General features: G+C 43.0%; 2 protein-coding genes across 5 annotated transcripts in view; both read right to left on the reverse strand.

The window, feature by feature from the left end:
* The window catches only part of arrb1 (arrestin, beta 1), a 23,763-nt gene extending 11,506 nt beyond the window's left edge, over positions 1-12,257 (reverse strand). Inside the window, exons 1-4 of the mRNA XM_050074358.1 lie at positions 12,022-12,257; positions 2,309-2,339; positions 1,986-2,046; positions 1,762-1,806 (exon numbers count right to left, since the gene is read on the reverse strand). Of these exons, the coding sequence (XP_049930315.1) occupies positions 1,762-1,806; positions 1,986-2,046; positions 2,309-2,339; positions 12,022-12,041 (157 nt within the window). The 5' untranslated portion in view covers positions 12,042-12,257. The remainder of the gene's footprint in view (positions 1-1,761; positions 1,807-1,985; positions 2,047-2,308; positions 2,340-12,021) is intronic.
* A 1,625-nt stretch (positions 12,258-13,882) lies between these two features.
* Positions 13,883-26,518, reverse strand: part of LOC126404671 (protein Atg16l2-like) — a 21,318-nt gene continuing 8,682 nt past the window's right edge. For 2 of the 4 annotated variants that reach the window (XM_050068066.1, XM_050068058.1), the window contains exons 10-18: positions 24,323-24,428; positions 24,169-24,239; positions 24,023-24,094; positions 23,777-23,897; positions 23,465-23,570; positions 22,023-22,175; positions 21,888-21,935; positions 19,905-20,006; positions 13,888-17,916 (exon numbers count right to left, since the gene is read on the reverse strand). In XM_050068066.1, coding sequence (XP_049924023.1) covers positions 17,823-17,916; positions 19,905-20,006; positions 21,888-21,935; positions 22,023-22,175; positions 23,465-23,570; positions 23,777-23,897; positions 24,023-24,094; positions 24,169-24,239; positions 24,323-24,428 — 873 coding nt within the window. In that variant the 3' untranslated portion in view covers positions 13,888-17,822. Of the gene's footprint in view, positions 17,917-19,904; positions 20,007-21,887; positions 21,936-22,022; positions 22,176-23,464; positions 23,571-23,776; positions 23,898-24,022; positions 24,095-24,168; positions 24,240-24,322; positions 24,429-26,518 lie in introns of all 4 variants that reach the window. The other 2 variants (XM_050068074.1, XM_050068050.1) reach the window with 2 other exon arrangements.

Consider the following 26,518-nt stretch of genomic DNA (forward strand, 5'->3'; position numbering starts at 1 on the left):
CAAGCCTAAGACGTGGTAAGATACGATATTCCTCACTATATGAAGTGACTGATAACAAGATCTGTATAATGGATTGTAAAGAAATTCGTCAGGTTTTTGTTTTGTAGACAATTAATCTGTATTTATAGCGTGATGGGATGACAGCACAATGATGTGTGGTATCATTGGAAAGCTCTGCTCCTGCGCTTTCATGTGATATGCGTGGCTTCTCGCTATGACGCACGGTCACAGAGAAAATCAATAGAGAAGAACAGGTGTGAATTTGGACGCACTATGCGTCGTTCGGGCCCATAGGGTTAATTTTAATTTTTAATTTTTAATTTTTTTAATTTTATATACTTTATTAATCCCTGAGGGGAAATTCAATTTTTCACTATGTTTGTCAATTACACACAGGTCCGAACACACACACATGCATAAACTGGACCTATACATGCACTAAGTGGAGAGATGTCAGAGTGGGCTGCCCATGACAGGCGCTCTGAGCGGTTGGGGGGTTCGGTGCCTTGCTCAGGGGCACCTCGGCAGTGCCCAGGAGGTGAACTGGCACCTCTCCAGCTACCAGTCCACGCTCCATATTTTTGGTCCGGACAGGGACTTGAACAGGCTACCCTCCGGTTCCCAACCCAAGTCCCTATGGACTGAGCTACTGCCGCCCCAAAATTTTTTAATAGAATAATATAAATAGAAATAAATAAATAGAATAATAGAATTAATAGATCATTTTACATCTTCAGACTTTAAAAAGTATTTAAATGAAACAGTCTGAGGTGGAGAAATTACTGCTTGGGAGAAGTGGCTCTGTAGACATATGCAACCAGTGAGGTTTTTTCATTGCTTTGAATCAACCCGGTGCGATCTCAAATACCTTCCTCATGCAGCTCTCCTTGTTAATTTGCAGTTATAGTAAATTTGTTGTAACTATGATGCTGTAAGGGTAATTATAGATAGATCGGGGTGTCATCAGCATAACGGTGAAAAGAGAAATTATGTTTTTGGATAATGTGACCTTATGGAGCATATAAATAGAGAAAATGATTGGACTGAGTAAAGAGCCCTAAAGGGACGCCACAGGAGATGGAGTCTTGGCTCCAGCTACCATTGAGGAAACAAAAACACAGAGGTCATGTCCTCTGTGTTTTTGCCAGGAATTTATCTGTTTTAGCAAAACTGCACAAGAGTCATTCTCTAGGATTAAAAACTTGGAGAGTATTTACAGACTCCATACTTAAATCTGGCAACTTTTAGGCAAACAAAAAGTGACATATATTCCCCAGCTGAAGAATCTGTTGGTAAAATATTACAACTCATCCTCACTGTGACCTCGTCACATGTCCACGTTTGGTCATGGACTTTCCACGTCCACATATGACGTCCAAGGTACCCTGGGTGTGTTGGTTGTTGACGTTCTGGGACGCCATGTCAACTTCAGCCTGTTACATGCATTGTCTGTTTTCAAAATACACTTCTGTTTTCACAGGAAATGTACAGTTTGATACAGTCTCTTTCAAAATAAAAGCACTACATCATGTGTTACATGTTTTCCTTCAACAACACACACACATGGTTACGTTTAGCCAACTCACACACGTGGTTGGGTTTAGGGAAAAAGAACAGGGTTTGGCTTTACAATCCTACAGGAAGTGAACACCAGCCTCCGTGGTGACAGTGTGTTTGTTGTCTGACGCCACAAGTCACTGCACATGACATGTTTTAAAGTGCATCAACTGAGAATATTTAACCTCCTGGAGGTTGTCTCACCTTTCCTCTCCTTCAGGTACTCCGGGTCGATCAGGACAACACCGTCTGCAGGAAAAAAACAAAGTCAACAAGCAGCAAGAGGACGGACGACGTAACCATGAACTCAGATCAGCTGATATCAAAGAGTAGCCAACAGCAGAGGGACACCTCAGCTCAGGGAATTTACTCTGACAGTTTGATAAAAACAAAAAAATAAATAAATCTGAGTAAAGAACTGATCTCACCGACAGGCTCCACCAGGTCCACGTGGTCCACAAAGTCTCTCTTTCCCAGATAGACGGTGAGCTGAGGGAGGACCGCAGCGGTCAGATCAGCCAATCAGAATCAACTATCAGTACATCCAACAGCCAATCAGAAACAACAGTCAATCTGCTCAAAGCAACTTTAAGGTCCAGACTCTTTCACACATATTCACATATGTTCACATATATTTTTGGGGTGTCTGTTAATCTTTTTTGGGTGTTCAGATACTTTTATAAGAATTTAAATTCAATGGTTTCCCTTCAGATTTTTGAAGAGGTGGAACACACACAAGAAGAGAACTCACCTTTCCATTGGGACTGGCTTTCTTAAAAACTCTGCAAATAAAAACAGACAGAAAAAAGCAGGTCAATGAAACTGTTTCTGGGTTTGGTCTTCATCACATGTTGCTGATATTTGTTTTATTTTTTGCTTTTCAACAGAGGCGTCATAATTTTCAAAAATGTCATATTTTCGGAGTGACGTGGGACCACCAGGAAAGATGACAGCACACTAGGAGAGCTTCTGACAACCATCAGTTAATTACATAAATTTGGAAACATACACTTCGCTTTTTGGCAGAATATCAGTGTCCTCTACTAAAGTGGTGTTAGTATCAGTATCCGACCGACAACTTGCAGCCTCATGGAGAAATGGCAAACAATAGCGGAGCAAACTTTTTCAAAAGACGTCAGAAAGAAGCCCTCCGCCAAGAAAATCCAAAACCGACGATACTACCGCTGGAAGGAAGAATGACGATGGAAACATGTTTGAGGAAATACGAAAGATGAACACCACTCTACAGGTGGTGGCAGTGGATGTGGTCTCAATTAAGGAGACAATGAAGGAGCTCAAAGACTCGGTGGAGAACATCCAGATAAGACTTGGAGAGGTAGAACAACGGATATCGGACATAGAGGACACAAATGCAGAGATGGAGAAAAATGTGGATAAATGTGACAAGAGACTGGAAACGCTGTGGGCACGGGTGGAGGACCTTGAAAACCGGAGCAGGAGGAATAATGTCAGGATGGTGGGACTGAAAGAAGGCAAAGAGGAGACGGGCAAAGTGATACAGTATGTGGAGAGGATTATTTCTGAGGTGCTCCGTCTCACCGGTAATGAATTTGAGATTGAACGTGCCCATCGCTCTCTCTCGCCCCCATGCCAAACCCAGATCAACCGCTGAGGACCATAATGATGCACTTCATACGTTCATCAGCCCGAGACAAGGTGCTACAGGTGGCTAAGGAGAAACGCGGAATCGAGTGGGAGGGCTGTAAGCTGTCTTTCTTTGAGGATCTGACGAGAGAGCTGGCGGAGAAAAGAAAGGCATTTATTCCCATGAAGAGACGTTTGCATGAGCTTAACGTGAGGCACTGGCTGGTGTACCCTGCAACACTAATCTTTACATGGAAAGGACAAAAGAAAACATTCCGAGACAGCAAGGAGGCGGAGAGGTTCATGCAGGATGCTAAATAGAGGACCATGGGACTCGATACTGAAAAATGGCGAGGTGTATGTGAATCTTTGGAAGTAAGGTAACTTTTTTGATGGGTTTGTTGGGGGCCGAGAGGGTTGTGTTGCCTAGGTAACCACCAATGCACCTCACGGACCGAGTGAAGTTTGTTTAGTTTAGTCCATGTTCAGTCAGGACGGGAGGGGATGGCTTAGCAGCACCATGTTCTGTGTTGCTTTGCTTGAGGGTTTTTGTGTTTTGTGTTTTTTGTTTATGTTTGATTTTTACACTAAGACAGTATATCTGAGTAGGCCTGATAATGTTTTGGATAACTTGAAGAATATTTGTTTTGTTAATAAAATTAACGCTATGATGAGTAAATGGCAGTCACAACCACAGTACTCTTACAAGCTTGAAAAGTATGGCTAACAGGTACATTAATATAATATGGAATATAAATGGATGTGGAAACCAAATTAAAAGGAGGAAGGTTTTGGCATATTTGAAAGCCAAAATACAGATATAGCATTTATTCAGGAGACGCATGTAATAGGGGATGAGGAAGCAGTGAAATTCTTTCACATGGTTCAACTACTAATGTACAGGATTGCTGTTCAAACCCAGTACTGGCTCATTCTAAGACAGTCTGGAGAGAAGTACACAGGATGTGTGGTGTGTCGCACTTAAGACAATCATATGCCTCTATATGACACAACCCTGCCATACGGATCGGGAAAAGGACTGTCTATTGGAATGAATGGCTTATAAAAGGGATACACAAGATAGGTGACCTATATTTGGACGGAGTGTTTATTTCTTTTTCTGAACTTAAGCAAAAATATAATTTGGAAAGTAAAGATAATTTTTGGAAGTATTTACAGATTAGAGACTGTATAACTAAGGGCCAATTTATTCAGGACAAGAGTCCAGTGATGGAATTTCTGGAACTGCCTTGTATAGCACACAGGGCAGCTGTGTTTTACAAAATCTTTGGTGGATTACAAAAAGATATTTGTAAAAATCTTAGGACCATCTGGCAGAAGGACCTTGGGTGTGACCTGAGTGATGAGGTCTGGCTAAAAATATTATCAAATACTGGGAAATATATAAAGGAGGCTAGGGGGAAATTTACTCAGTATAGGATAATACATAGGTTTTAATACATAGGTTTTATTTTACCCCTTCTAAGCTCCACAGAATGGGTTTAATGGTTAATAACCTATGTTGGAAATGCCAGACAGAAACAGGAACATTTTTACATGCAATGTGGGAATGTAAACTTGTTAACCCATTCTGGGGAAAGGTACTAAAATACATAGGGGAGTGGGTGGGTTCAACGATACCCATATCGCCAAAATTATGCCTACTGGGGGACCAAACAGAGCTACCCAATATATCAAAATACGACCTTGCAGTGATAAAGGTAGGGGTGGTCACAGCTGCCCGAATGATCCTCAGATTGTGGAAAAGTACATCCTCTCCAGATATTAAAAAATGGATGGAATCAATGCTAGAGGTCGTGTCATATGAACACATGTTGGCTAAGATCAATGATGATACTGAGAACTTTAAGAGGTCATGGGACTGCTTTTGTTTGCTTGTAACACTGCTGTGACACTGTGATGATCTAACTGGCTGCACTGATATCAGTATAATGGTTGACTGTCTGTTTTGGCTGAAGTATTTATCACGGGCCTTTGGATGTCATGTAACTAAAAGTAATACTGTCTGTTTATATATGTTATGTTTAAAGAAATAAAAACCCCATGTTCAGAAAAATGTCTTTACTTTGAAAAAAAAAGTTTCAATTTTCCAAAAATGTTCATACTTTTTTATATAATTGTCAAAAATGTCCTCAAATTCCAAAATGTTTTACCAACAAATGTCCACAATTTTCACTTTAAGTTTCTTCTCTTTTCAGAAAAGTCCACAACATTCAAAATGTCCTCACTTTAGAGTAACATTTTAATTTTACGTAAACATTTGTAATTTAAAAGACATTTTGCAAATGTCCCCAAATTACAAAAAGTCTGAAGCAACAAATGTCCACATTTTCTCAAGAGTGTAGTTGCTCCTAAAATGTGTCCACCTAAAAAGTCCTCACTTTTCCTAAATGTCCAAAATTTTTAATAATGTCCTCTTATTTGACAAATGTCCTCTAACTTTCCAAAAATATCATTTTACAAAAATGTTCTCAATTGTCATCGTATGTCTCCACTTTTCAGAAAAAAAATACGGAACTTTAAAAAGGCCTCATTTTCCACAAAACACTGAGAATTCCCAAAAATGTGCCATGTCCTCATATCTGGAAAAATTGTTCATAATTTTTGATAAAAAATTGTTATTGTCCTCAAGTTGCAAAATGTCTTTACCAATAAAGGCCCTCATTTTGTCTCACTTTCTCACTGTCCTCACTTTTCCCAAATGTCAACATTTTTTTAAACTCCTCTTATTTGACAAATGTCTTAACTTCCCAAAATTGTCCAACATTTTTTCAGTAAGTTTCTCTGTTTAAAACCAAAAAAATACACCCTTTCCAAAAATGTGAGATTTCCTCAAAATGTCCTCAAATTTGGAAAAATGTCTTTACTTAAAAAATGTTGCATGTTCCATAAATGTTCATAATTTTAAATAATATTGTTATTGTCAAAAATCTCCTCAAATTCGAAAATGTCTTCACCAATAAAGGTCCACAGTCTCATCTGATAAATGTCCTGACTTACAAAAAATGTCCTCAGTTTTCACAGTAAGTGTCTCCACTTTTCAAAATGTCCCCACTTGTCTTTCTCAGAATGTCCAAGCTTTTAAGAAATGTCCTCATTTTTCTGACAAATACAGAGAAACAAAGAACAGCCACTCTCAGATCAGTTTGTTCTCTGCTGGGAGTGCTGCTGTCAAACATCCTCATCCTCAGCACCATCAGCACCAGCTTCCTGTCTCTAATGCTGTCAGACGCAATGCCCCCCCCCCCCCCCCCCCCCGTGTTAATGTTGTCATAAATTAGCTGCTGCGGCTCCATTAGCTATCAGCTTCCTCCTGAGTGGACCTTCTTCAATCAGCAGCATCACAGCGGCGCTTTACCGGAAACCACCAGGACTCCTGGGAGCTCGCTCAGCATGCGATTACCTGCTTGCCATCGTCTCTGCAACCTTGTCTCAAACTTTACTGGAGGGGGGGCTTTAGAGTCTCGCGTCCCAGATCTAACCTCGACTTCAGTGTGAGCGCTGCAGAGTTATTCCATCACTTTAAGACGTTTATCACTCAATCAATACATTTATTGATCAGAACCTCCAGCAGATGTTATCCTGTCACAACGAACCAAATCTCTGTGGACGTCTGAGACGTCATGACAAAAACAATTGATCAATTATTAACGGAAACAATAATCACTACATTTATTGATCATTTAAAAGTTGGAGCTCTGCATCACAAACAATAACAATAAATTGAATGACATCTTTTAGAAACAACAATTTATTTTAAATATTTAAAATATTAAGCAGATAAAGATTTTATTATTGTATCCGTGAAATTGAAAGGCGATTAAAGTATTTAGAAATCCTTCCATCCATTTTCATCCTGTTATCCAGGGTCAGGTCTCAGGAGCAGCAGACTGAGCAAAACACCCCAGACGTCTCTCTCCTCAGCTCCTTCCTCCAGCTCCTCCTGGAGGACCCCGAGGTGTTCCCAGACCAGATGAGATCTATAATCCCTCCAGTGTGTTCTGGGTCTGCCCCGGGGCCTCCTACCAGCTGGACCAGGAGGATCCTGATCAGATGCTGAACCACCTCAACATGAAGGAGCAGCGGCTCTACTCTGAGCTCCCTCCAGATGTCTGACTCCTCCCCCTATCTCTAAGGCTGAGCCCAGACACCCTACAGAGGAAACTCATTTCAGACGCTTGTATCTGTGACCTCATTCTTTCAGTCACTACCCAGAGCTCATGACCATAGGTGAGGGTTGGGACGCAGATGGACCAGGAAATCAAAAGCTTCCCTTTCTGGCTCAGCTCCCTCTTGACTACAACGGACCGACAAACCACCGATTCATCTCACGCTCCATTCTGCCCTCACTGTGAACAAGACCCTGAGAGACTTGAACTCCCTCTCTTGGGGCAGTAACTCTCTCCCAACCCAGAGGGATCAATCCACCGTTCTCCAGCAGAGAACCGTGACCTCAGACTGGGAGGAGCTGACTCTGCACACGCCCCAGGTTATGCTGGAGGTCACGGTGTGATGAAGCCATATTTAAAAAACAGATCTACTGGTGATGTTTAAATAAATACAAAAGTAAAGATTCGTGGTGAAGTCACTGACAGGAGTTGAATGAATTCTTTTAGCTTTGATAAACACTTCATTACATTAATAATGAGCAAGATCCTGAACCCCAAAGTGCTCCTGACAGCTGCTCATCAGTGTGTGTTAAACTGAGGAGCAGGTGGCTCCAAGTATGGCAGCCTCGACCACCGGTGTGTGAACGGGTGAATGTGACTCATAGTGGTTTGAGTGGTTGGAAGCCATGAACGGGTTCAAGTTTGGATTGTAGTGTTATTTAATCAGTGAGCTCATCTGGAGCTTTAAAAGCTTCTTGTCTCTTAAAAGATTTTATTTTTTGCGCTGTAACAACAAATTTGGCTTCTCTGCCAACTTCTCTCTCCCACCCGTGTGTTGGTTCATGAATCATCATCGTCCTGCACCTCCTGAAGTCATGTCCACATACTTTGTAGTTTTACAGTAAAGTGACGTTGTCCTTCAAACGGGCGTCTTCCTCTGCCGTCCCCTACATTACAAACCTGTTGTTGTTTAGTGTTGAAACGTCTTTGAGAAGCTCTGCCCTGAAAACATTCAGTCAGAAATGATAGTAAAGTTTCTGAAAGCTTCTCCGTCTGGCACTTAGTGCGATCGGCCCGACGCCAACAACACACAGAGGAAGAGAAGAAGAAAACGACACGATTAAAGATGGACTCCAATAAAAATGTCGGCTGAAGGTTCAGAGGACAAAAGTGTGTAGAGAAATGACAGGAAGATGAGAGACGGAAAACTCGAAGAAAAGTCACGACTGATGAGGTTCAGTGTTGAAACGTGACGACTTCCTGTCACTCCATGTATCAGCATGTCAAACACGAGGATTAACGAGGTTTCCTCTCTGATCGCTGACGAGCTCTTTAATGACACAAACAGACTGCAGCTCCTCGACCTCTTCTTCTTCTCTCACTGAATGAAGTGTCTGATCGATCAGGACGCTCACAGACAGGAAACACTAACTGACTGATCAATACCTGACGATTGTGTCAGCGCCGCCTGAAGACTCCCCCGACACCAAGAGCTCACACCTGAACACCATGACATCATCACGTCACACCTGAACACCACGACATCATCACGTCACACCTAAACACCACGACATCATCACATCACACCTGAACACCACGACATCATCACGTCACACCTGAACACCACGACATCATCACGTCACACCTAAACACCACGACATCATCACGTCACACCTGAACACCACGACATCATCACGTCACACCTGAACACCACGACATCATCACGTCACACCTGAAAGTGTTGACTGAACTTTTGTTAAATGTCATTCAAACCAAAGAGGAAGTGACGTTTCTGAGCACAAACACAGAAATGAAACCTGAGGGTCGTTCATGTGACATCACTGTTTGTTTTTCCAGCTGCATTTTAAAAGTCTATTTTTCTGTTCGAGGGAATATTTGAGATCATCTGAAGACGGAGGCTCTTCACAGTAGAAAGGAACAAACTGAGGTTTGTATAAATGAGCTGCAGTGACGTGTTGTCAGTGTGAGTGAAGTTGTTGGACGGTGTGTGTTGTGAGGACATCAGACTGTCAGGAGCTGCTCTGTATGTCTGACAGATCGCACTCTGCTCATTAATATTCTCCTGACGACACACACTGGGATCATTCAGCCTGCAAACACACACATACACACAGAGCAGAGCACAACAACCTCACAACATTCACACTTCTCTTAAAGACACACTGCAGCTCCGTCCTCAGTTTCATAAGGTCAGACTGGGAACTACAACTACACAGAGTCGTCATCATCATCATCATCATCACACTGATGCCGGTTACATACAGCTGGTGTTACTGCTGCTACACGACAGTGTACACTACACTGTGCATCACTACAGTGTAAACTTTAGCTTTGCAAAAAAAAAGAAAGAAGCATCATCTGCTTCTGTCTTTAGAGAATATCAACTTTTTTAAATGTTTGATGTGAAGACAAACCAGACTGTATACACTCTTTAACTGTTAGTAAACAGTGTGATGTTTGTTGGTGGGCGGGGCTTAGCTGAAGGCAAAACAGTTCTCCACAGACATTAGCTAGCGCTAGCTAACAAGTTGTGTTGTCTTGTTTTAGACGATGGAGGAAGATGATGTGAGTGGTGCGTTCAGAAACACTCATTGTGAGTGTGGGAGCGCACTCTGACACAAACTGGAGCGTTGATAAATTGGGAGCGCTGTCTGAATGTAGCGTTGGGTTATCCAGAGCAGCGCACTCTCAGAGTGGCAGAGCGCACTCTGGACACTCTGTCTGTGGAGACGGAGCAGCAGAGCGCCGAGCGGAGTGAATGTGTGATTAACTTAACCGTTGGTTCATTCATGTAGAAATATAACGCTCCGTTTCTTCCACCAACAGGGCTCTCATTTTAGTGTAGAGCGTCAGACTGAATTTACCAACGCACCATGTCAGGTCACTCACTCTCCGGGACCGCCAGTGTTACTTGAATAAGTAAACACTGACCAACGGGACCAGACTGGCCGACCCGTATGCTCTCACTCAGTGGATGGATGATGTCACAGGAAGCCAATCTTACAAAGGAGGACCACACTTGTTTGTTTTGCTATGGAAGCTAACGTTAGCTAATGTGCTAAAAAGTTAGCGTTCCAGAGAAATCCAATATTCCTCTTAATCCCTCCCCAGTTTCTGATGAGGTGGACATGATAACCCTTAATACACATAACCTTATTCATCCCTACAACAGGAAATACTTTTTCCCTAACCTGATATGAAGTGTGCGCTGCACATGTGAGCATTTTTGATGATGGCCTCCGTCCAGTCCTTTGGTCTTATCACATTTAACCATAGTTGTCTTTGTTTTTGTTGACGGGCAGTGGCGGCTGGTTTTGAGCCATGACTCCTTCTATTCTGGCTCCAATAACACAACAAGACAAACACATTTTAACACTCCTATGGAGCCTACAGCCCTGTGGGGGAGAGGCAGCTGCACCTCCAGCTGATAACATGATGTCATCATGACATCACGGTGGTGTCGGCCCTAGAAGGATCTGTTCATGTGTAACTATGTTCATCTCAGTTTTCCAGAACTAAAGTCTTCCTCAGAAATTCACTCATCTTCCACAAGACGCTCTGAGGGCTTTTATCTTCAGCATTAATCAATATTCACTGACATACAGCGGAGCATCTCTGTGGAACAACTTGCTTCCATCTCTACAATCAACATCAACATTATTAAGACTCTTAACACATCATTGTTGTAAATTGTACATCTCTAATAATTTTGTGTAACATCTTAGTCTGGAACTTTATTTCAATTCTGCAATCTTCATTTTTATTTTCTTCTCTTTATCAATGATTGTAATTATTTAACAGAGGAGGAATCTTCATGAGACATATTTTAACTTTTAATTTCTTTTTCCTGTATTTTCTGCACATGCATTTGCAAATAAACTGAACTGAACTCTATTTATTATGGTTTTATATTAACTCAACATGCATAGGATTTTGCAAACAATCTCTTGAGGCAGTTATGGGGGAAATACCACATTTGCACCACGCGTATGGCGAGGTAACGTGAGGTCATGATGTGATGACAGTGAAGACAGAAGCTTTAACTTTCTGCTGAAAGAAGAACGAACGCTGGAGCTCTTATGGTTTTTATTTTAGATCGATAAAAACAGGATCACGAAAACACCAATCTCCAACTGCCATCTGCTGTAGGTCCATTACACAGGGTAAATAAAAAATTAGATTTCAAAATAAAGACAGTTTTGTCCCCTTTGTGTTTCCGTAAACTCAGAGACGCTTTACTGACTCTGAACTCTGCAGGGTCTCCGTGGAGACCAGGACCAGGACTGATCTGGATCTTTGTGTCATTATTAAACTTCCATACAAAAACTAAACACACAGTCCAAAGTAAAGCAAGTCACTGCTTCTGCTAGTGAATGATTAGTAATGTGATTACTTTCCCTAAAGAGTAACTGATTACACTTCTGTGTCTCTGTATTTCCTGTCCATCTGTCCTGTCAAAATAAAGGCCCAGAAAAAACGGAATAACCTTTAGAAAGAGAAGAGCCTCGGCTCACACAGACATCACAGCGCTGGAGGTTCTGACAGAACGTTATGTAATGTTACAACAACACAGTGTGTGGTTCTCCTGCCAGGACACACACACACACACACACACACACACACACACACACACACACACACACACACACACACTCTGTATCTAAAGGTTCTGTGAGGATGTGAAGGAGCCACAAACATTAAATCTTACCTGGTTCCTTTATCTCCCATCCTGACGACGCCGACGAGCCGACAGCAGCCGGACGGAGAGATGATGATGGAGGAGGAGGAGGAGGAGGACGAGGACGAGGAGGAGGAGGAGGAGGAGGGTGGAGGGATGCCGTCACCGTGGAAACTGAGGGTAGGATGTCTCTCTCTCTCTCTCTCTCTCTGTCTCTCAGGAAGTCGTCGTCATGCCGTCACATTCTCCTCAGCGGGAGGAAAAAACACCGTCTGAGCTCTGACTGAATTCACTACTCTGCTCCTCCTCCTGCTCCTCCCTCTCTGTCAGACTCATGGACAGTGAAATGTGTTAAAACATAAAAACAGCTGGAGGACAGATTTTATTTCTGTCGGTGACATTAACACCAGCCGGACTGTGACCTCCTCCATCCTTCAGTCACACAGAAACATTCAGTCACATCACAGCTGTGAACTTCACAGAGTCAAACTGCGTCACAGAGACAAACACAGCGTCTGTACGGAGGCTCAAATGTGCCAAAGTTTCTGTCTTTAATTAAAGCTTTATTTATTCAGGCATCACAACAAAAAGTCATCTGTCCAAGAGAGGAGATGTTAAAGCTCCAGTGTGTCGCATTTAACATGAATATAATCATTGTTTCCTTTAATAAGCTGAAAATAAAGAGCCGTTTACATTAGCACCTCCGACTGAGACTGTCCTTCATCAGGGTCCATCAGTGGACCAGCAGTCCTCATCAGGAGGAAACCCACGCTGACACAGGGAGAACATGTAAAAAACCTGGAGGAAACCCACACTGACACAGGGAGAACATGCAAACTCCGCACAGAAGGCCCCCCCCCCCCCACCCCGGGGTTCGAACCCTCTTATTGTGAGGCGACAGTGCTAACCACTACACCGCTGTGCCTGTTTTAAATAGCATTATGCCAATATGAAATTTCTATTGTTTGTTGTGTTGTGTGAGGTACATTGTTTCGTTTTTTTTGTCTGCATTTTTGTTTTGTTTTTGTTTGTTTCTGTTGTTGTGATGATGGAGTGATGCTGTTTGTTTGTGTATCGATTGTGTTGTATGTGATAATTATCTGCTGACTCTGAGCTACACTTAAATAAAAAAAGCGAAAGAATAAAAAAAAAAGAAAATATAGAGAAAAATGGCGCCATCATGAGGAGGTTGGGTAAAAAAAAAAAGGAGCTGAAAAAGTCCATGAAAACATATTCTAATGTGTTCACACTGGGTATGAAAAAAAACCCAATTCGCACAAGAAAGACGTGATTAGACGCTGGTGCTGTGATGGACATGACAACAATGACTTCAAATACAAATACTTGAATTAAGTGACGCAAATAAACTGAGTGCCATGATTTTGCGTTGTGCGCTTATTCATGAGTTGAAAAATCTGAACTTCATCAATTGATTCACGTGATAGCCAATCAGCACTGAGATCTGCAGCAGAAGTTCATTCATCGGTTCAGTGACTTCAGGCATGTATGACGTGAGTTATTCGAAGGGAAGCGAGTCAACACAAAATATTCTAGCGTCCAATCTTGCGCGAGTAACGTGACGTGAAAATTTGCATCGTGTTTGGTGTGAATACGACATAACGACGACGGTCGCTCCTCGGTCTGACTTGACTAAATAACCCAAATAAATGTTCTTCACGATGAAGGTCGATCCTCTGAAATCATACAGCATGAAGAACAGAACAAACGTCCTCATGGTGGCGCTGCAGCGACAAAATAAAAACCCTCTCCTCTCAGGACTCACAGTGTCGTTAGGATCAGACAAATTATTATTACTTTTGCAGTAATTATTCAGTCCAGATCAGCGGGAGGTCAGTCAGGTCAGTCGGGTCGGAGGCAGCAGCTGTTTCCTGTTTCCTCATTAACAACCTCAGTGTGAAACTGCCTGAAGCTCCGTCATCATCATCATCATCATCATCATCATCATCATCGGCGTCTCATCGTATTTTTAAAACTCTGTGACGAGACATCGACAGAAACAAATGAAGAAGAGGAGCCGACAGGATGAAGGTCAGACACCAGAGTTTATTAGAGATAAAGTTTGTCGGTCTTTCGACAGCAGCAGAATGTAAACATCACGTTAATACACGTTTCATCACCGCCCACACGTCACAGGGTTAATATGAAGTCATTATTACATCACATTACAGCCAAGCTGTTCAGACACAAACTGCTGATTCTCCCTTATAATTTAATTCACACATTATAAATATTTGAGAGGAACATTTGATGTTCTGTGTTTTCATGTCGACGGCAGCAGCAGCTGGTCACTGTGCAGACGAAGGAACGCATTGTTCAGTTTGACCGGAACCAAAATCACAGTGAGAGGACACAGACAGGAGGTCGGGATCAGACTGAACGGTTGGTTGGTTGGTTCGATCGGAGTGTGGCAATGTTTTTTTTAAGGTTCAGACTGTCGGATCATTGACAGGAAGACCAAAACTGACATTTGTTCCGAGGGCTCTACAAACAGTCGGCTGGAAAAAAAGAGGGACAGGAAAGCATCTACAAACCTGTCGGTGTCAGGTGTTGCGAGATGCAACTCGTGTAGATGCAGACGACAGGATGTACTGTAGATGAGGATGACAGGATGTAAGCAATGACAGCATGATGTAGGAGATGACAGGATGTAGGTGATGATAACAGGACGTAGAAAACACGGGATTTAGGCGACGACAAGAGGACAGGCAATGACGACAAGACGCAGGAGATGACAAAAGGGCATGGGTGACAACAACTGGACACAAGAAACAACAACAGGACGTAGGCAACAACGGCATGGGAGATAACAAAAGGACGTGGGAGAGGACAACAGGACGTAGGTGACAATGACAAAACGTAGGAGATGACGCTGGGATGTAGGCGATGACAGCGTGACACAGGAGGTGACAGGACGTGGGCGACAAGAACAGGACATAGGCAATGACGACAAGATGTAGGAGATGACAGGACGTAGGAGATGACAGCAGAATGCAGGACATGAGAACAGAACATAGGATAGGACAGCAGGACGTAGGTGATGAGGTGCCGGGGGCGGAGCCTAATCAGTGTAACAGCAGCAAAAGAAAGTTTGCAGCTCCAGCAGGGAGTTCACACTGAGCCGACTGAATCTGAGCTGTTTTTCATGAACCTTCATCATCGTCGAGTTCTCTGTTTGGTTTTGTTTCTCCTGGAGAGGCTATGAAATCACGTCATAGATCGCAGATCGCCACAATAAAAGTGGGACCTTCTTACCACCTCAGCATTTGAATTCTTTCAATTTAGACATTAAAACATCAGTAAAAAGATAAACTGTGAAGATACCTGACATTTAAACTCTAAATGGACGGTCCAACACGGAGGAAAGTTAGCGCAGCTTATTAGCTTTAAAAATCTCTAATAAATACAATAAAATCATTATAAAACATAAGGACAGTTTTAACACATCTGTGTCACAGCAACATGACTGTGTTACATCCCATAATGTTCACTGGACAGCCTGATCTGTCTCTATTGTGTCATGATGCCCTCAGTTTGGACTGACAGGCTGATTTGAGCGCAGCAGCAGGTAGACTGAGAATGTCAATCAGCAGTTTGTGTCTAAGCTCAGGGCAAAGACACAAACATCCCCTCATTTAAAACAAAAAAATAAATCCCTTTAAAAAAAACCCTGAAGGTTCAAAATAAAAGTCATCGAATAAATAACAGAAAACTAAATGCTATCAAAAAGAACATGAACAGGAAGTTGGTGTTAAAACTTGTTTTTACCGTCAGGAGCCGATCAATCAATCAGTTTGTTACGAGGAAACAAATAAAAGCTGCTGAAAAAAGATTTTTATAACAAATCAGGACAAAGATTTTCTGGTTCGGATCAAAAAAGACACAAAGTTTGTTTTTATTTTCCCTCGTTGGTCTGAACAGGCAGCAGACTTTTAGTTATGACAAAAAACATCAGTGACTCCAGTCTAAGCTGTGAACCAGGACCTGGACTGAACCAGGAACTAGACTCAACCAGGACCTGCACTGACCTGTCAGCAGGGACCAGGAGCAGATCTGACTCCACCTGAGATTCATCCAGACCAGCACTTAGAAACGGTGACATTCAGGTTTGGCATTAATTCATCAATCAGCGTCTGAGCTCATGAACACATGAATTATCTGACGGAGCTGATTTCTGATTGGACAGAGGTGGAGGGTCTGAAGTGGAAGAAGCTATCGAAGCTTATTAGCTGTTTTAAATACAAAAACGTGAGAAAGTATCCTTTGGAAAAGCGTTCATACGATCCACCATATAATGGATCAGCTGAATTAAAACCGACCAATGTACAGTCTGTGTTCTGGTTGGAGGCCTTTGACTCACTGAGGCAGTTGAACATGAACAGTGACACAGATCAGACGAGATGTAAATCACTCTATTTCATGTGGATGTGTTCAGACTCCACCACAGCCCGCGGACATCGACTTCTCCCTCTGAAGCTGCTGACTCCACTCTTCAAAGCCGAGAGGCCAAACAGAGGATTACTGCAGACGCCTTTAATATGTAAATCCACCACCAAGAGCTGCCGAGCTGCTGAGCTGCTGAGCAGTCAGGCTTCAGGACCAGAACCAGACTGAAATCTATTCAGCATTGGACAAGAAAAAACAAAAAGGTTTGATTTGGAAACTGTGAAGCTGCTGTTCAGACATCACCAGCTGATCAAAGAGTTCATCATCATGGTGAGATAAACTGATAAAAAACGTCAGAAAACAGCCGGCGGATTGATGCTACGACTCCGAAGCCTTTTAGGAACTTTGATCCAGGAACGAAGGAACCAGGGCAGTAAAATCTGCTGCACCGACTCATCCTCACTGTGACCTCGTCACATGTCCACGTTTGGTCATGGACTTTCCACGTCCACATATGACGTCCAAGGTACCCTGGGTGTGTTGGTTGTTGACGTTCTGGGACGCCGTGTCAACTTCAGCCTGTTACATGCATTGTCTGTTTTCAAAATACACTTCTGTTTTCACAGGAAATGTACAGTTTGCATACAGTCTCTTTCAAAATAAAAGCACTACGTTGGTGCAACATCGCAGATTGCCTTTTTCTTCCTTCAACAACACACACACGTGGTTACGTTTAGCCGTCACACACACACGTGGTTGGGTTTAGGAAAAAAGAACAAGGTCTGGATTTACAATCTTACAGGAAGTGAACACCGGCCTCCTGGGTGAAAGTCTGTGGTTGTTGGACCCATCCGCCACCCCTCCCACCCTACTGGGACTTTTGCCGCCTTAACTTTTGTTTTTGTCCCGCCACAATTCCCTTGACACCGTGGAGCACTGTCCGGCTGAATATCATGCCAATAGCTTTTTTTGTCACTGCCCAAGCGCCGGTATTCGACGACTTCCGAGTGAGAGCACTTTGGCTGCACTGCATCCAGAGAACCAGGCTTATTTACTGCAGTACGACCTGATGAACCTGAACTCCTCAAATGAAGGTCTACAAATTTCTGCACAGTGTGTCTGCTGCTTCAAACATTACAGAAATATTATTGTGTTTTGGTTGCAAGTTTCCCTTTGTTCAGTTTTTACGGTTAAAAAAAGCTTCATGTTAAACTGTTGCTCCCGTTACGTAAGAAAATGCAAAAAAGGCATCGAAAAAGTTTCACATCCCTTTTGCCCAATCAACAAACAGCTTAATAAAAAATAAAACAAAAAATAAAGGCACAGATGTTCCCTTTAACAGCTCCCAGATCAGTTTGTTCTTTAAGGTGAGGCGTGTTGTGTAGGGCGATGCTGTGACAACGAGACCTCTCTGTGGATTGGCTGTTTCAGATGTCACTCCAGAGGACGGCCCGTCTACTCTTGTCCACACTGATGACGTATTCACCAGACAGAGACCAGGACACAGCACTAATGGACGAACTAAAAAAAAGAAGGAGAGGGGACATTAAAGCTCCAGTAGGCAACATTGTTTTAGTAAAATTGAGTAAAGATTTTATAATATCCTCTCAGCATAATGTGAATCAAGTGGTCTGAGACAAACAATAGATTTCTGCACCTCACCATGGCTCTGTGTTCAGCCTCTAAAGAATCAGTATTGTGCCGATGTGCATCAACCAATCAAAGGTCAGCTCAGACCACTGCGTTCCTATTGGCTGTTCTACTGCATATGCGCGTTCCCGTGCCGCCGGCAGAAGGGGAGAGCAAGCGGCAATGATGAACAGTGCACCACGTAAAATAGCTATTCCAGCATTGGCTACAACTGCCTACACGGCTAAACAACCCTACTGCAGCTTTAAGGGAACAGTACAACATTTACCATGGGTAAATCTCCAACATGTGGAGTCCCTCAGGGAAGCATCCTGGGGCCCCCTTTATTTTCTATGAAACCTAACAGAGGAGCCAACGTCACCATGACATCATGTTATCAGCTGGAGGTGCAGCTGCCTCTCCCCCACAGGGCTGTAGGCTTCATAGGAGTGTTAAAATGTGTTTGTCTTGTTGTGTTATTGGGAGCCAGAATAGAAGGAGTCATGGCTCAAAACCAGCCGCCACTGCCCGTCAACAAAAACAAAGACAACTATGGTTAAATGTGATAAGACCAAAGGACTGGACGGAGGCCATCATCAAAAATGCTCACATGTGCAGCGCACACTTCATATCAGGTTAGGGAAAAAGTATTTCCTGTTGTAGGGATGAATAAGGTTATGTGTATTAAGGGTTATCATGTCCACCTCATCAGAAACTGGGGAGGGATTAAGAGGAATATTGGATTTCTCTGGAACGCTAACTTTTTAGCACATTAGCTAACGTTAGCTTCCATAGCAAAACAAACAAGTGTGGTCCTCCTTTGTAAGATTGGCTTCCTGTGACATCATCCATCCACTGAGTGAGAGCATACGGGTCGGCCAGTCTGGTCCCGTTGGTCAGTATTTACTTATTCAAGTAACACTGGCGGTCCCGGAGAGTGAGTGACCTGACATGGTGCGTTGGTAAATTCAGTCTGACGCTCTACACTAAAATGAGAGCCCTGTTTATGTACTAGATTTGTACATTTGTTAAGCCGCCTCCTTCTCTTGTATTTTGGGTTCCTGACAGCTTTGCAGTTTATTCATTTTACAAAATGTGAAAAAAGACTTGTAGCTCAGTTGGTGCTGAAAAAAGTAAACCATGTCTGTGGAGTAACAACAAGTCAGAGCAGTGGTTCCCAACTGGTCCAGCCACAGGGTCCAGATTTGTCCTTAGTCTAGTTCAAGGTCCTCAAAGTCAAAAATATCTGGCGTAATACTTGTGTTTGGCCACGTCATCGAGCTGGTTTTCTGTCTATGTTAAGAAGCTGTTTGTTAGTCACTCACTCTACAACAGGAAACAGCACTACAAAATAAAAGCTCTGTGCCAAATATTCACTGTACTTCAAAATAGTCCTTTTTGTTTTTTACAAGCTTGACACACTCGCAAGTCACTTGTGGTAATTCAGAGTGGACCTGCGACCCACTTTGTGGCCATGACCCACCGGTTTGGAAAAACTAGTTTACAGGGTGTTAAACAGACGGAGATTTAAGCATTGAAAGTTGAAGAAATAACCAAAATTACTTGGACTCTACAGGGTTAAATTAGATAAATATGTAGTAAATCGTCTTTTTGTCTGTCTTCAATAACATGGGGAGTCCCTCAGGGAATCATCCTCAGACCTTTAAGTTTTCCCATTAAACCTTTTACAGATTTACAGACACTCTTTCACATTCATACATTCAGTAAAACATTTAGTAAATTTTGTTCTCCGTCTTAAATAACGATGAGCTCCTCAGGGAAGCGTCCTATTTAACCTTACAGAGATTAAGAAAACTGAATAAAATCTGTCTTCACTGATTTGTTTTTTGTTCAGCTGATCAATACCTCTGGTTGGTTACCTGTGTTTGTCAGGTAGGCGGGTCTCCAGGTTGCCGGTGGAGACATTCCAGATGTAAACGGCACCGTCAGCTGATCCGGCGGCGAGGAAGCAACCGTCTGGACTGAAGGGAAAATACATTTTTACAACTACATTTACACATTTGTACAACATAACCATGGAGCTGCTGTTTAATCACAGGATCTTTCTGAGGCTGCTGTCAGACCTAGAGTGGTCTCCTCTGGTCTGAATCAGGGACTCATGTTGTTCCAAAGTTGTATAATTGCCTAGAGTTGGTTCGTGTTCTCACGGCAGCATTTACAAGAGGACCAGATCAAATGCCTTGTGTGAGAAAGCTGCTCTTGATTGGTCAGAATTTCCATGTGGGAAAAATCCAGGAAGTAAAGCAAACGTTGAAGAAGAGTACACTTGCAAGATAAATGTGACACTTTCTAATGTCACAATGGAGGGACAACTACGCAGGTTGATTTTAGCGCTGCTCATCGTGGACTATATTGCTGTCATTGTTCATTTTAGTCAAACCATACAGTTTGAAAACGAGGCGCGGCTCCAACTAGAAAACAATGTTTTGATGCATTGGATGTGCTGAATGTGCATATTAAGGCAGTACAGGAGGAGGTGCACATTAATAATCCTCCAGGACTGTAACATGCTCATGTTTAACCCAAACAATGTGTCATGTGACTGCAGTTGCTTCACATCCAGGCGGAACACCTTCTCACCACAAACCAACCGCACCAGAGTTCCTTTGTAACCGGACTGAGACCACCTCTTCAAGAAGGTCTCAGTCCGGTTGTTTTGCTGTGTTCACACCTGCACAACGAACCGCACTGAGGGGGCAAACACACTGGAGTTAGACTGAACCGAACCAAACAGGGCAGGTGTGAACGCAGCCTGAAAGACTGATAAGAGGACAAACTGTCTCAGAACATCTTCTTTGTTTTCTCATGAGGTTCTCTGCAGGACATATGTTGGTGTAACCTGAAACTTAAACTGAATTAGGTTTGTGTCCTGTGATTTTAACGCATGATGTTTCACCTCTTGGATCTGACTGAGCAGATTGATGATGACAGGCTTCTGTGAGGAGCCTCAGAGAGAAGCCAGCAGGGAGCCCTGACTGTCTGACTGTGTGTAGAGTCACATTTATATATTTAGTGTTTCTGTCAGAGAGCTGAACAGACACGAAGCATCCTGGTCCTGTTGTTGCCATGGAAACTGCAGAAAATAAGCTACGCAGCACCTCGTTCCTCTCTCTGTCTGTTTTCATCTCCTGCTGGAATGTTGGATCAGAAACCCGTTGATCTCCATCAGATCATCACTGAATACAATAAACCTGATGATGAATAAATGATGCACTGACAGTGCTGATAAATAACAGCACCCTGCTCTCATTGGTTCACCACTCACTGACAACATTTACATAAACACAAGAAACCAGGTTGCGTCAGTAATCAAGTGTTTATATCTGCTGCAGCTGGATTTTTTCCGTCAGCTGTTTTTGATCGTGTTTTAATCAACCAGCAACAAAACTGAAAATTTAAACTCCATATTTGCCCTCAGTGTTTTGACTCTCTTGCTATAGATATCCTGCGTTTGCTTTGTTTGTCAAATCACTTTGTAAACTTTTGTTTTTAAAGGTGCTATATAAATAAAGTTATTATTATTATTATTTATTCAGTAGTTTTAAGTTTTATAGAAATCTAGTAGTTCAAAGCTGTCAGGGAGTTGCAGTCGTCAGGGAGTTGCAGTCGTCAGGGAGTTGCAGTCGTCAGGGAGTTGCAGTCGTCAGGGAGTCGCGCCGAGGACGGCTGAAAGATTCTAATATGCTCATCTCTCTGGCAGGAAGTCTCGAGGTGTCCCAGATGCGGCGGTGACACCCTTCGTCTGCCAGTTCAGGATCTGACCTGAGCTGATTGTGACAGGATGACTTGTCACTGTGATGATTTTGTTTCTCACCTGGTGACGGACGAGCAGGTCAACTCACCTGATCACAGCCTTGGTGCTGTCACTGCCACATTTAAACCCCTCCGCTCTGACACACACACAAACAAACAAACAGCGTCAGTGAAACAAACAAACAAACACTTCGACTCCATCACAGGGCCTTGTTTGTTTCTACCTGAAACACATGCGGTCATTGCTCCGCCTCCTCAGGTCGGCCAGCTGGAGGCAGTCGTCACGGCAACAGCTGAGCAGCTGACGATGGTCAGAGCTGATGTCCAGCGAGGTGACTTTCCCCTGAGCGGGAAGCTCCTGGACGCAGGTGATCGTCCTGAGAGTGAAGGAGCGAGGTGGTGAGGAGGTGCAGTGGTGAAGACATGTAGGAGTGAAATGGTGATGCAGTGACGTGGTGAAGAAATGAAGCAGTGATGCAGTGATGTGGTGAAAAGTGAAATGGTGATGCAGTGACATGGTGACGGAGTGAAATGGTGATGCGGTGGTGTGGTGAATGAGTGAAACTGTGATGCGGTGACGTAGTGAAAGAGTGAAGAGTTGAAAGTGTTATGTCATCATTGATCCCGATCACTTGTAGTTTCACTGTCAGGTCAATGCGGTGAAATGTTCTCGTGAACATGAATTCTGTCTCACTGACAGTTAACCACTTCATCTCCTTTCAGTCTGTATGAAAAGCTATAAAGCTGAAGAGCTCAGCTGTGTGACTGATTAACAGCTCTGAAACAAAAGATGAAACCTCAGTACAGTCGGATCAAAAACATAAAATGAAGCCTCGGTGGAGTTTCAGAGAAAATGTTTATTATTTTAAAATGTTGCAGAAAATGGTTTCATTTAATTAAGTTTTTGTTTTTCTGTTGAGCAGTTTTATATTTTTTCTCTGGTTTTATGACACTAATATTTATGATTTTATTTCCTGTGTGCTCGGTGTGAGTGGATCAGGGTTAAACTCTATTTTAGTTTTTTGTTATTGATGTTTTTTTTTTCACTTTAGTTTTTTATTCTAGTTTTCAAAAACAACGACATCACTTAAATCATCCAGATTTCATAACATCCTCTGTCATCAGGCCGCAAAACACATAAAAAGATGATGATCATAAATCCTGACCAATGAGAGCTCAGTGAATGATGTCATCATCTAATCAGGTGCAGTGAGGGTTGATGCTGGCGTGTGATTGGAGGACAGAGCTGTCAATCATCAGCTGGTTCAGACTCTGCAGGAGGAGGGGGTGGGGGTGGGGCTCTCTGTGGGCTGAGCTGTTGCTAGGTAACGGAGAGAGACGGGGAGTCGCCATGGCGACAGCCGGAGAGGTTGATGAGAGGTGTCACAGGGTTTAAAATCAGAGCCGTCAGTCAGAGACGAGATTCTATTGTTTCCTCTAACAGAACTGATACTGAGTAGGAGTGAAGTGGTGAATAAGTGAAGGTATGAAGGTATGAAAGGGTGAGGTGGTGAATAAGTGAAAGTATGAGTTCATGAAGTGTTTGAAAAAGTAAAGCAATAAATAAGTGAAGCGATGAATGAGTGAAATGCATCAGGGGAATGAATGAATGAGGGAATGAATCAGTGAAATGTGTGAATAAGTGAAGGTATGAGTGAGGTGTCACCTCGTGTCCCAGACTCTGATCTTGGAGTCGTAGTGTCCACTGATGATAAAGTTCTCTGAACAGACGAGGTCGCTGCAGTACGACGCCACTTCAATTTCCTGCACACCTGCAGAGACGAACCCACCTTCATCACTACACCTTCATCACCACACCTTCATCACTACACCTTCATCACCACACCTTCATCACCACACCTTCATCACTACACCTTCATCACTACACCTTCATCACCACACCTTCATCACCACACCTTCATCAGTCATCAATCGTTCACTAGGCACTGATCAGTGATCAGTTATTGATCAGACTCACAGGCTGCTCTCTGCAGGTCCCACAGTCTGATGGTTCTGTCTGCGCTGCCCGTCACCACCTGATGGAGACACCCACTGAACCTCGCCGCCGTCACCTTCCTGCTGTGACCTGTTAGAGTCAGCTGAGACAGGTGAGACAGGTGAGACAGACTGGTGAGACAGGTCTCTTCAGAGTCTCGACAACAGAGGATCTTCAGCTCTCAGCCTGACCAGCAGGAGGCGCTGTGAACGGGTAAACGTTGGTTACCTTGGGAACGGAGTCGTCCAGGCGCCACAGCAGGGCCGACTTGTCATACGAGGCGGCGAGGATCCTCTGACCCTGACGAGTGCACAGGTGAGAGTGAAAAACAGCGAACGGCTCCTTTAACTCCGTCAGGTGAGTCATGTACTCACCGTGGGGTCGAACTCCACGCAGGTGATTCCCTCGGTGCTGCCGTCAAGGGTCGCTCTGTGAGTCAGTGAACCTGGTGACATCATCAGTGAGGTCATGAACATGGAAAACATAATAATAATAATAATAATGATAATAATAACAGGAAGTGCGTACCTGCTCGGACCTCCCACAGTTTGATGACCCGGTCAGTTCCTCCGGTGGCCAGCAGGTCAGAGCTGCAGCTGAACCTCACAGCGTTGATGCCTTGCTCATGAGCGTCCTGACAGAGACGACAGGAAACCGTCAGAACCAACACGAGGGCGTTTAATTTAGCTTCCTGTACGTCAGTACGACTCTGACTGCGTTACCTGAGGGTTTCCATTTTACACGTCATACCTTCATCCCTCCAAATATTTTACTATGGTCATTAAAAAGGTTTGTTCATTCTCATTATTAATACACACACACACACACACACACACACACACACACACAATAATTAATATATAGAGACAGTACAAAAAAAATAGTCAAAATATTTCAAGGAAAAATAATGTTTTGAATATTATTTTAATGAAGAAGTTTTCAGAAAAAATAGAATATCTCAAAGATGAAATATTTTAAGAAAAAGAAAATCATTCCAGATACATTGACTTCATTCCTTTTTCCAATTACTGTCGACCACAAACATTTATTACTGTATTTCATATTTAATATGCTTTATTTTAACTTCTGCATCATTTTATGTCGTAGAATCTATTTTATTTATTTGCATGATTTTGTATTTTCTCCATATTTAATGAGCCCTGTTGGAGGCCTGTCTGAGGTCTAATGACAGCTTCTCCTGTATGAACACTTTAAAACACAGTGTCAGTCTCACACAGCTGACTGATCAGTCTCAGTGTGACACTAAATAACACACGTGTGGACATTTTCTGTGCAGTTTCATTTCAGCAGAGACACAGTGAGTTCTGATAAAAGCAGAACCTGGAGTCCGTCAGAAAACAAAAGAGGTTCTGAGCAGAACCAGGACTCAGTGATGCTGACGGAGACAAACCAGGTCGACCTGCTGCTTCTCCTTTAAAAATAAAATGTGACTGAAGGTCGACAGAGAGACACTGAGGCATGATGGGTAATGAGACGCACACAGAGGAAGTCTTTGTCAAACACACAGGAACTCTCTATGTGTGTGTGTGTGTGTGTGTGTGTGTGTGTGTGTGTGTGTGTGTGTTGGTGCAGTTTGCCTTTTGTCCACAGGGGGGCGACAGAGTGTCAGAGACTGTTGAGTCTACATGAGGACAATAACTCAGGTCAGCAGCTGTAAACTCATCTTTATTTTACATTATCAACGGTTTTGTTTCAGTTAATTCAGTCTGAGATCAAAAAGACACAAACTAAAAAAACTAATGGATGAAAAATATTATTTGTTTGTTTTACACGACGTTCCTCACAGGAAGTTATTTTTTATTTAATTTTATATACTTTATTAATCCCTGAGGGGAAATTCAATTTTTCACTCTGTTGTCAATTACACACAGGTCCAAACACACACATGCACAAACAGGACCTATACATGCACTAAGTGGAGAGATGTCAGAGTGGGCTGCCCATGACAGGCGCTCTGAGCGGTTGGGGGGTTCGGTGCCTTGCTCAGGGGCACCTTGGCAGTGCCCAGGAGGTGAACTGGCACCTCTCCAGCTACCAGTCCACGCTCCATATTTTTGGTCCGGACGGGGACTTAAACAGGCGACCCTCCGGTTCCCAACCCAAGTCCCTATGGACTGAGCTACTGCCGCCCCTTATAAAATAGAGGCTAGAATATTTCAGAGAAATATTCTAGAAAACATTCTGCAGAAAAGGCCAGAAAAATTAAAGACAAAATCCAGAACATTATGAATGAAAAGATTTTGGAATATTTTAGGGAGAAATCTTTGAGAATATTCTGAGGAAAAATGAATATTTGTACTGTGAATACTTCGAGACAAGATCAGAAAAACTGGGACTATTATGGGAGAAAAGTTTACACTCGGAAAAAAAAAAAGGAGAGGTGTAAATATAATGTTGATCCCCAAAGCATGATGGGAACTGTAGTTCAAACAATCAGAGCAGGTGTGTACTGGGTGTGTACTGGGTGTATACTGGGTGTGTACTAGGTGTATGCTGGGTGTGTACTGGGTGTGTACTAGGTGTGTACTGGGTGTGTACTGGGTGTGTACTGGGTGTGTACTGGGTGTGTACTGGGTGTATACTGGGTGTGTACTAGGTGTATGCTGGGTGTGTACTGGGTGTGTACTAGGTGTGTACTGGGTGTGTACAGGATGTATACTGGGTGTGTACTGGGTGTGTACTAGGTGTGTACTGGGTGTGTAC

This window comes from Epinephelus moara, chromosome 2 (genome assembly GCF_006386435.1).
Source record: "Epinephelus moara isolate mb chromosome 2, YSFRI_EMoa_1.0, whole genome shotgun sequence".
NCBI classification, from domain to species: domain Eukaryota; kingdom Metazoa; phylum Chordata; class Actinopteri; order Perciformes; family Serranidae; genus Epinephelus; species Epinephelus moara.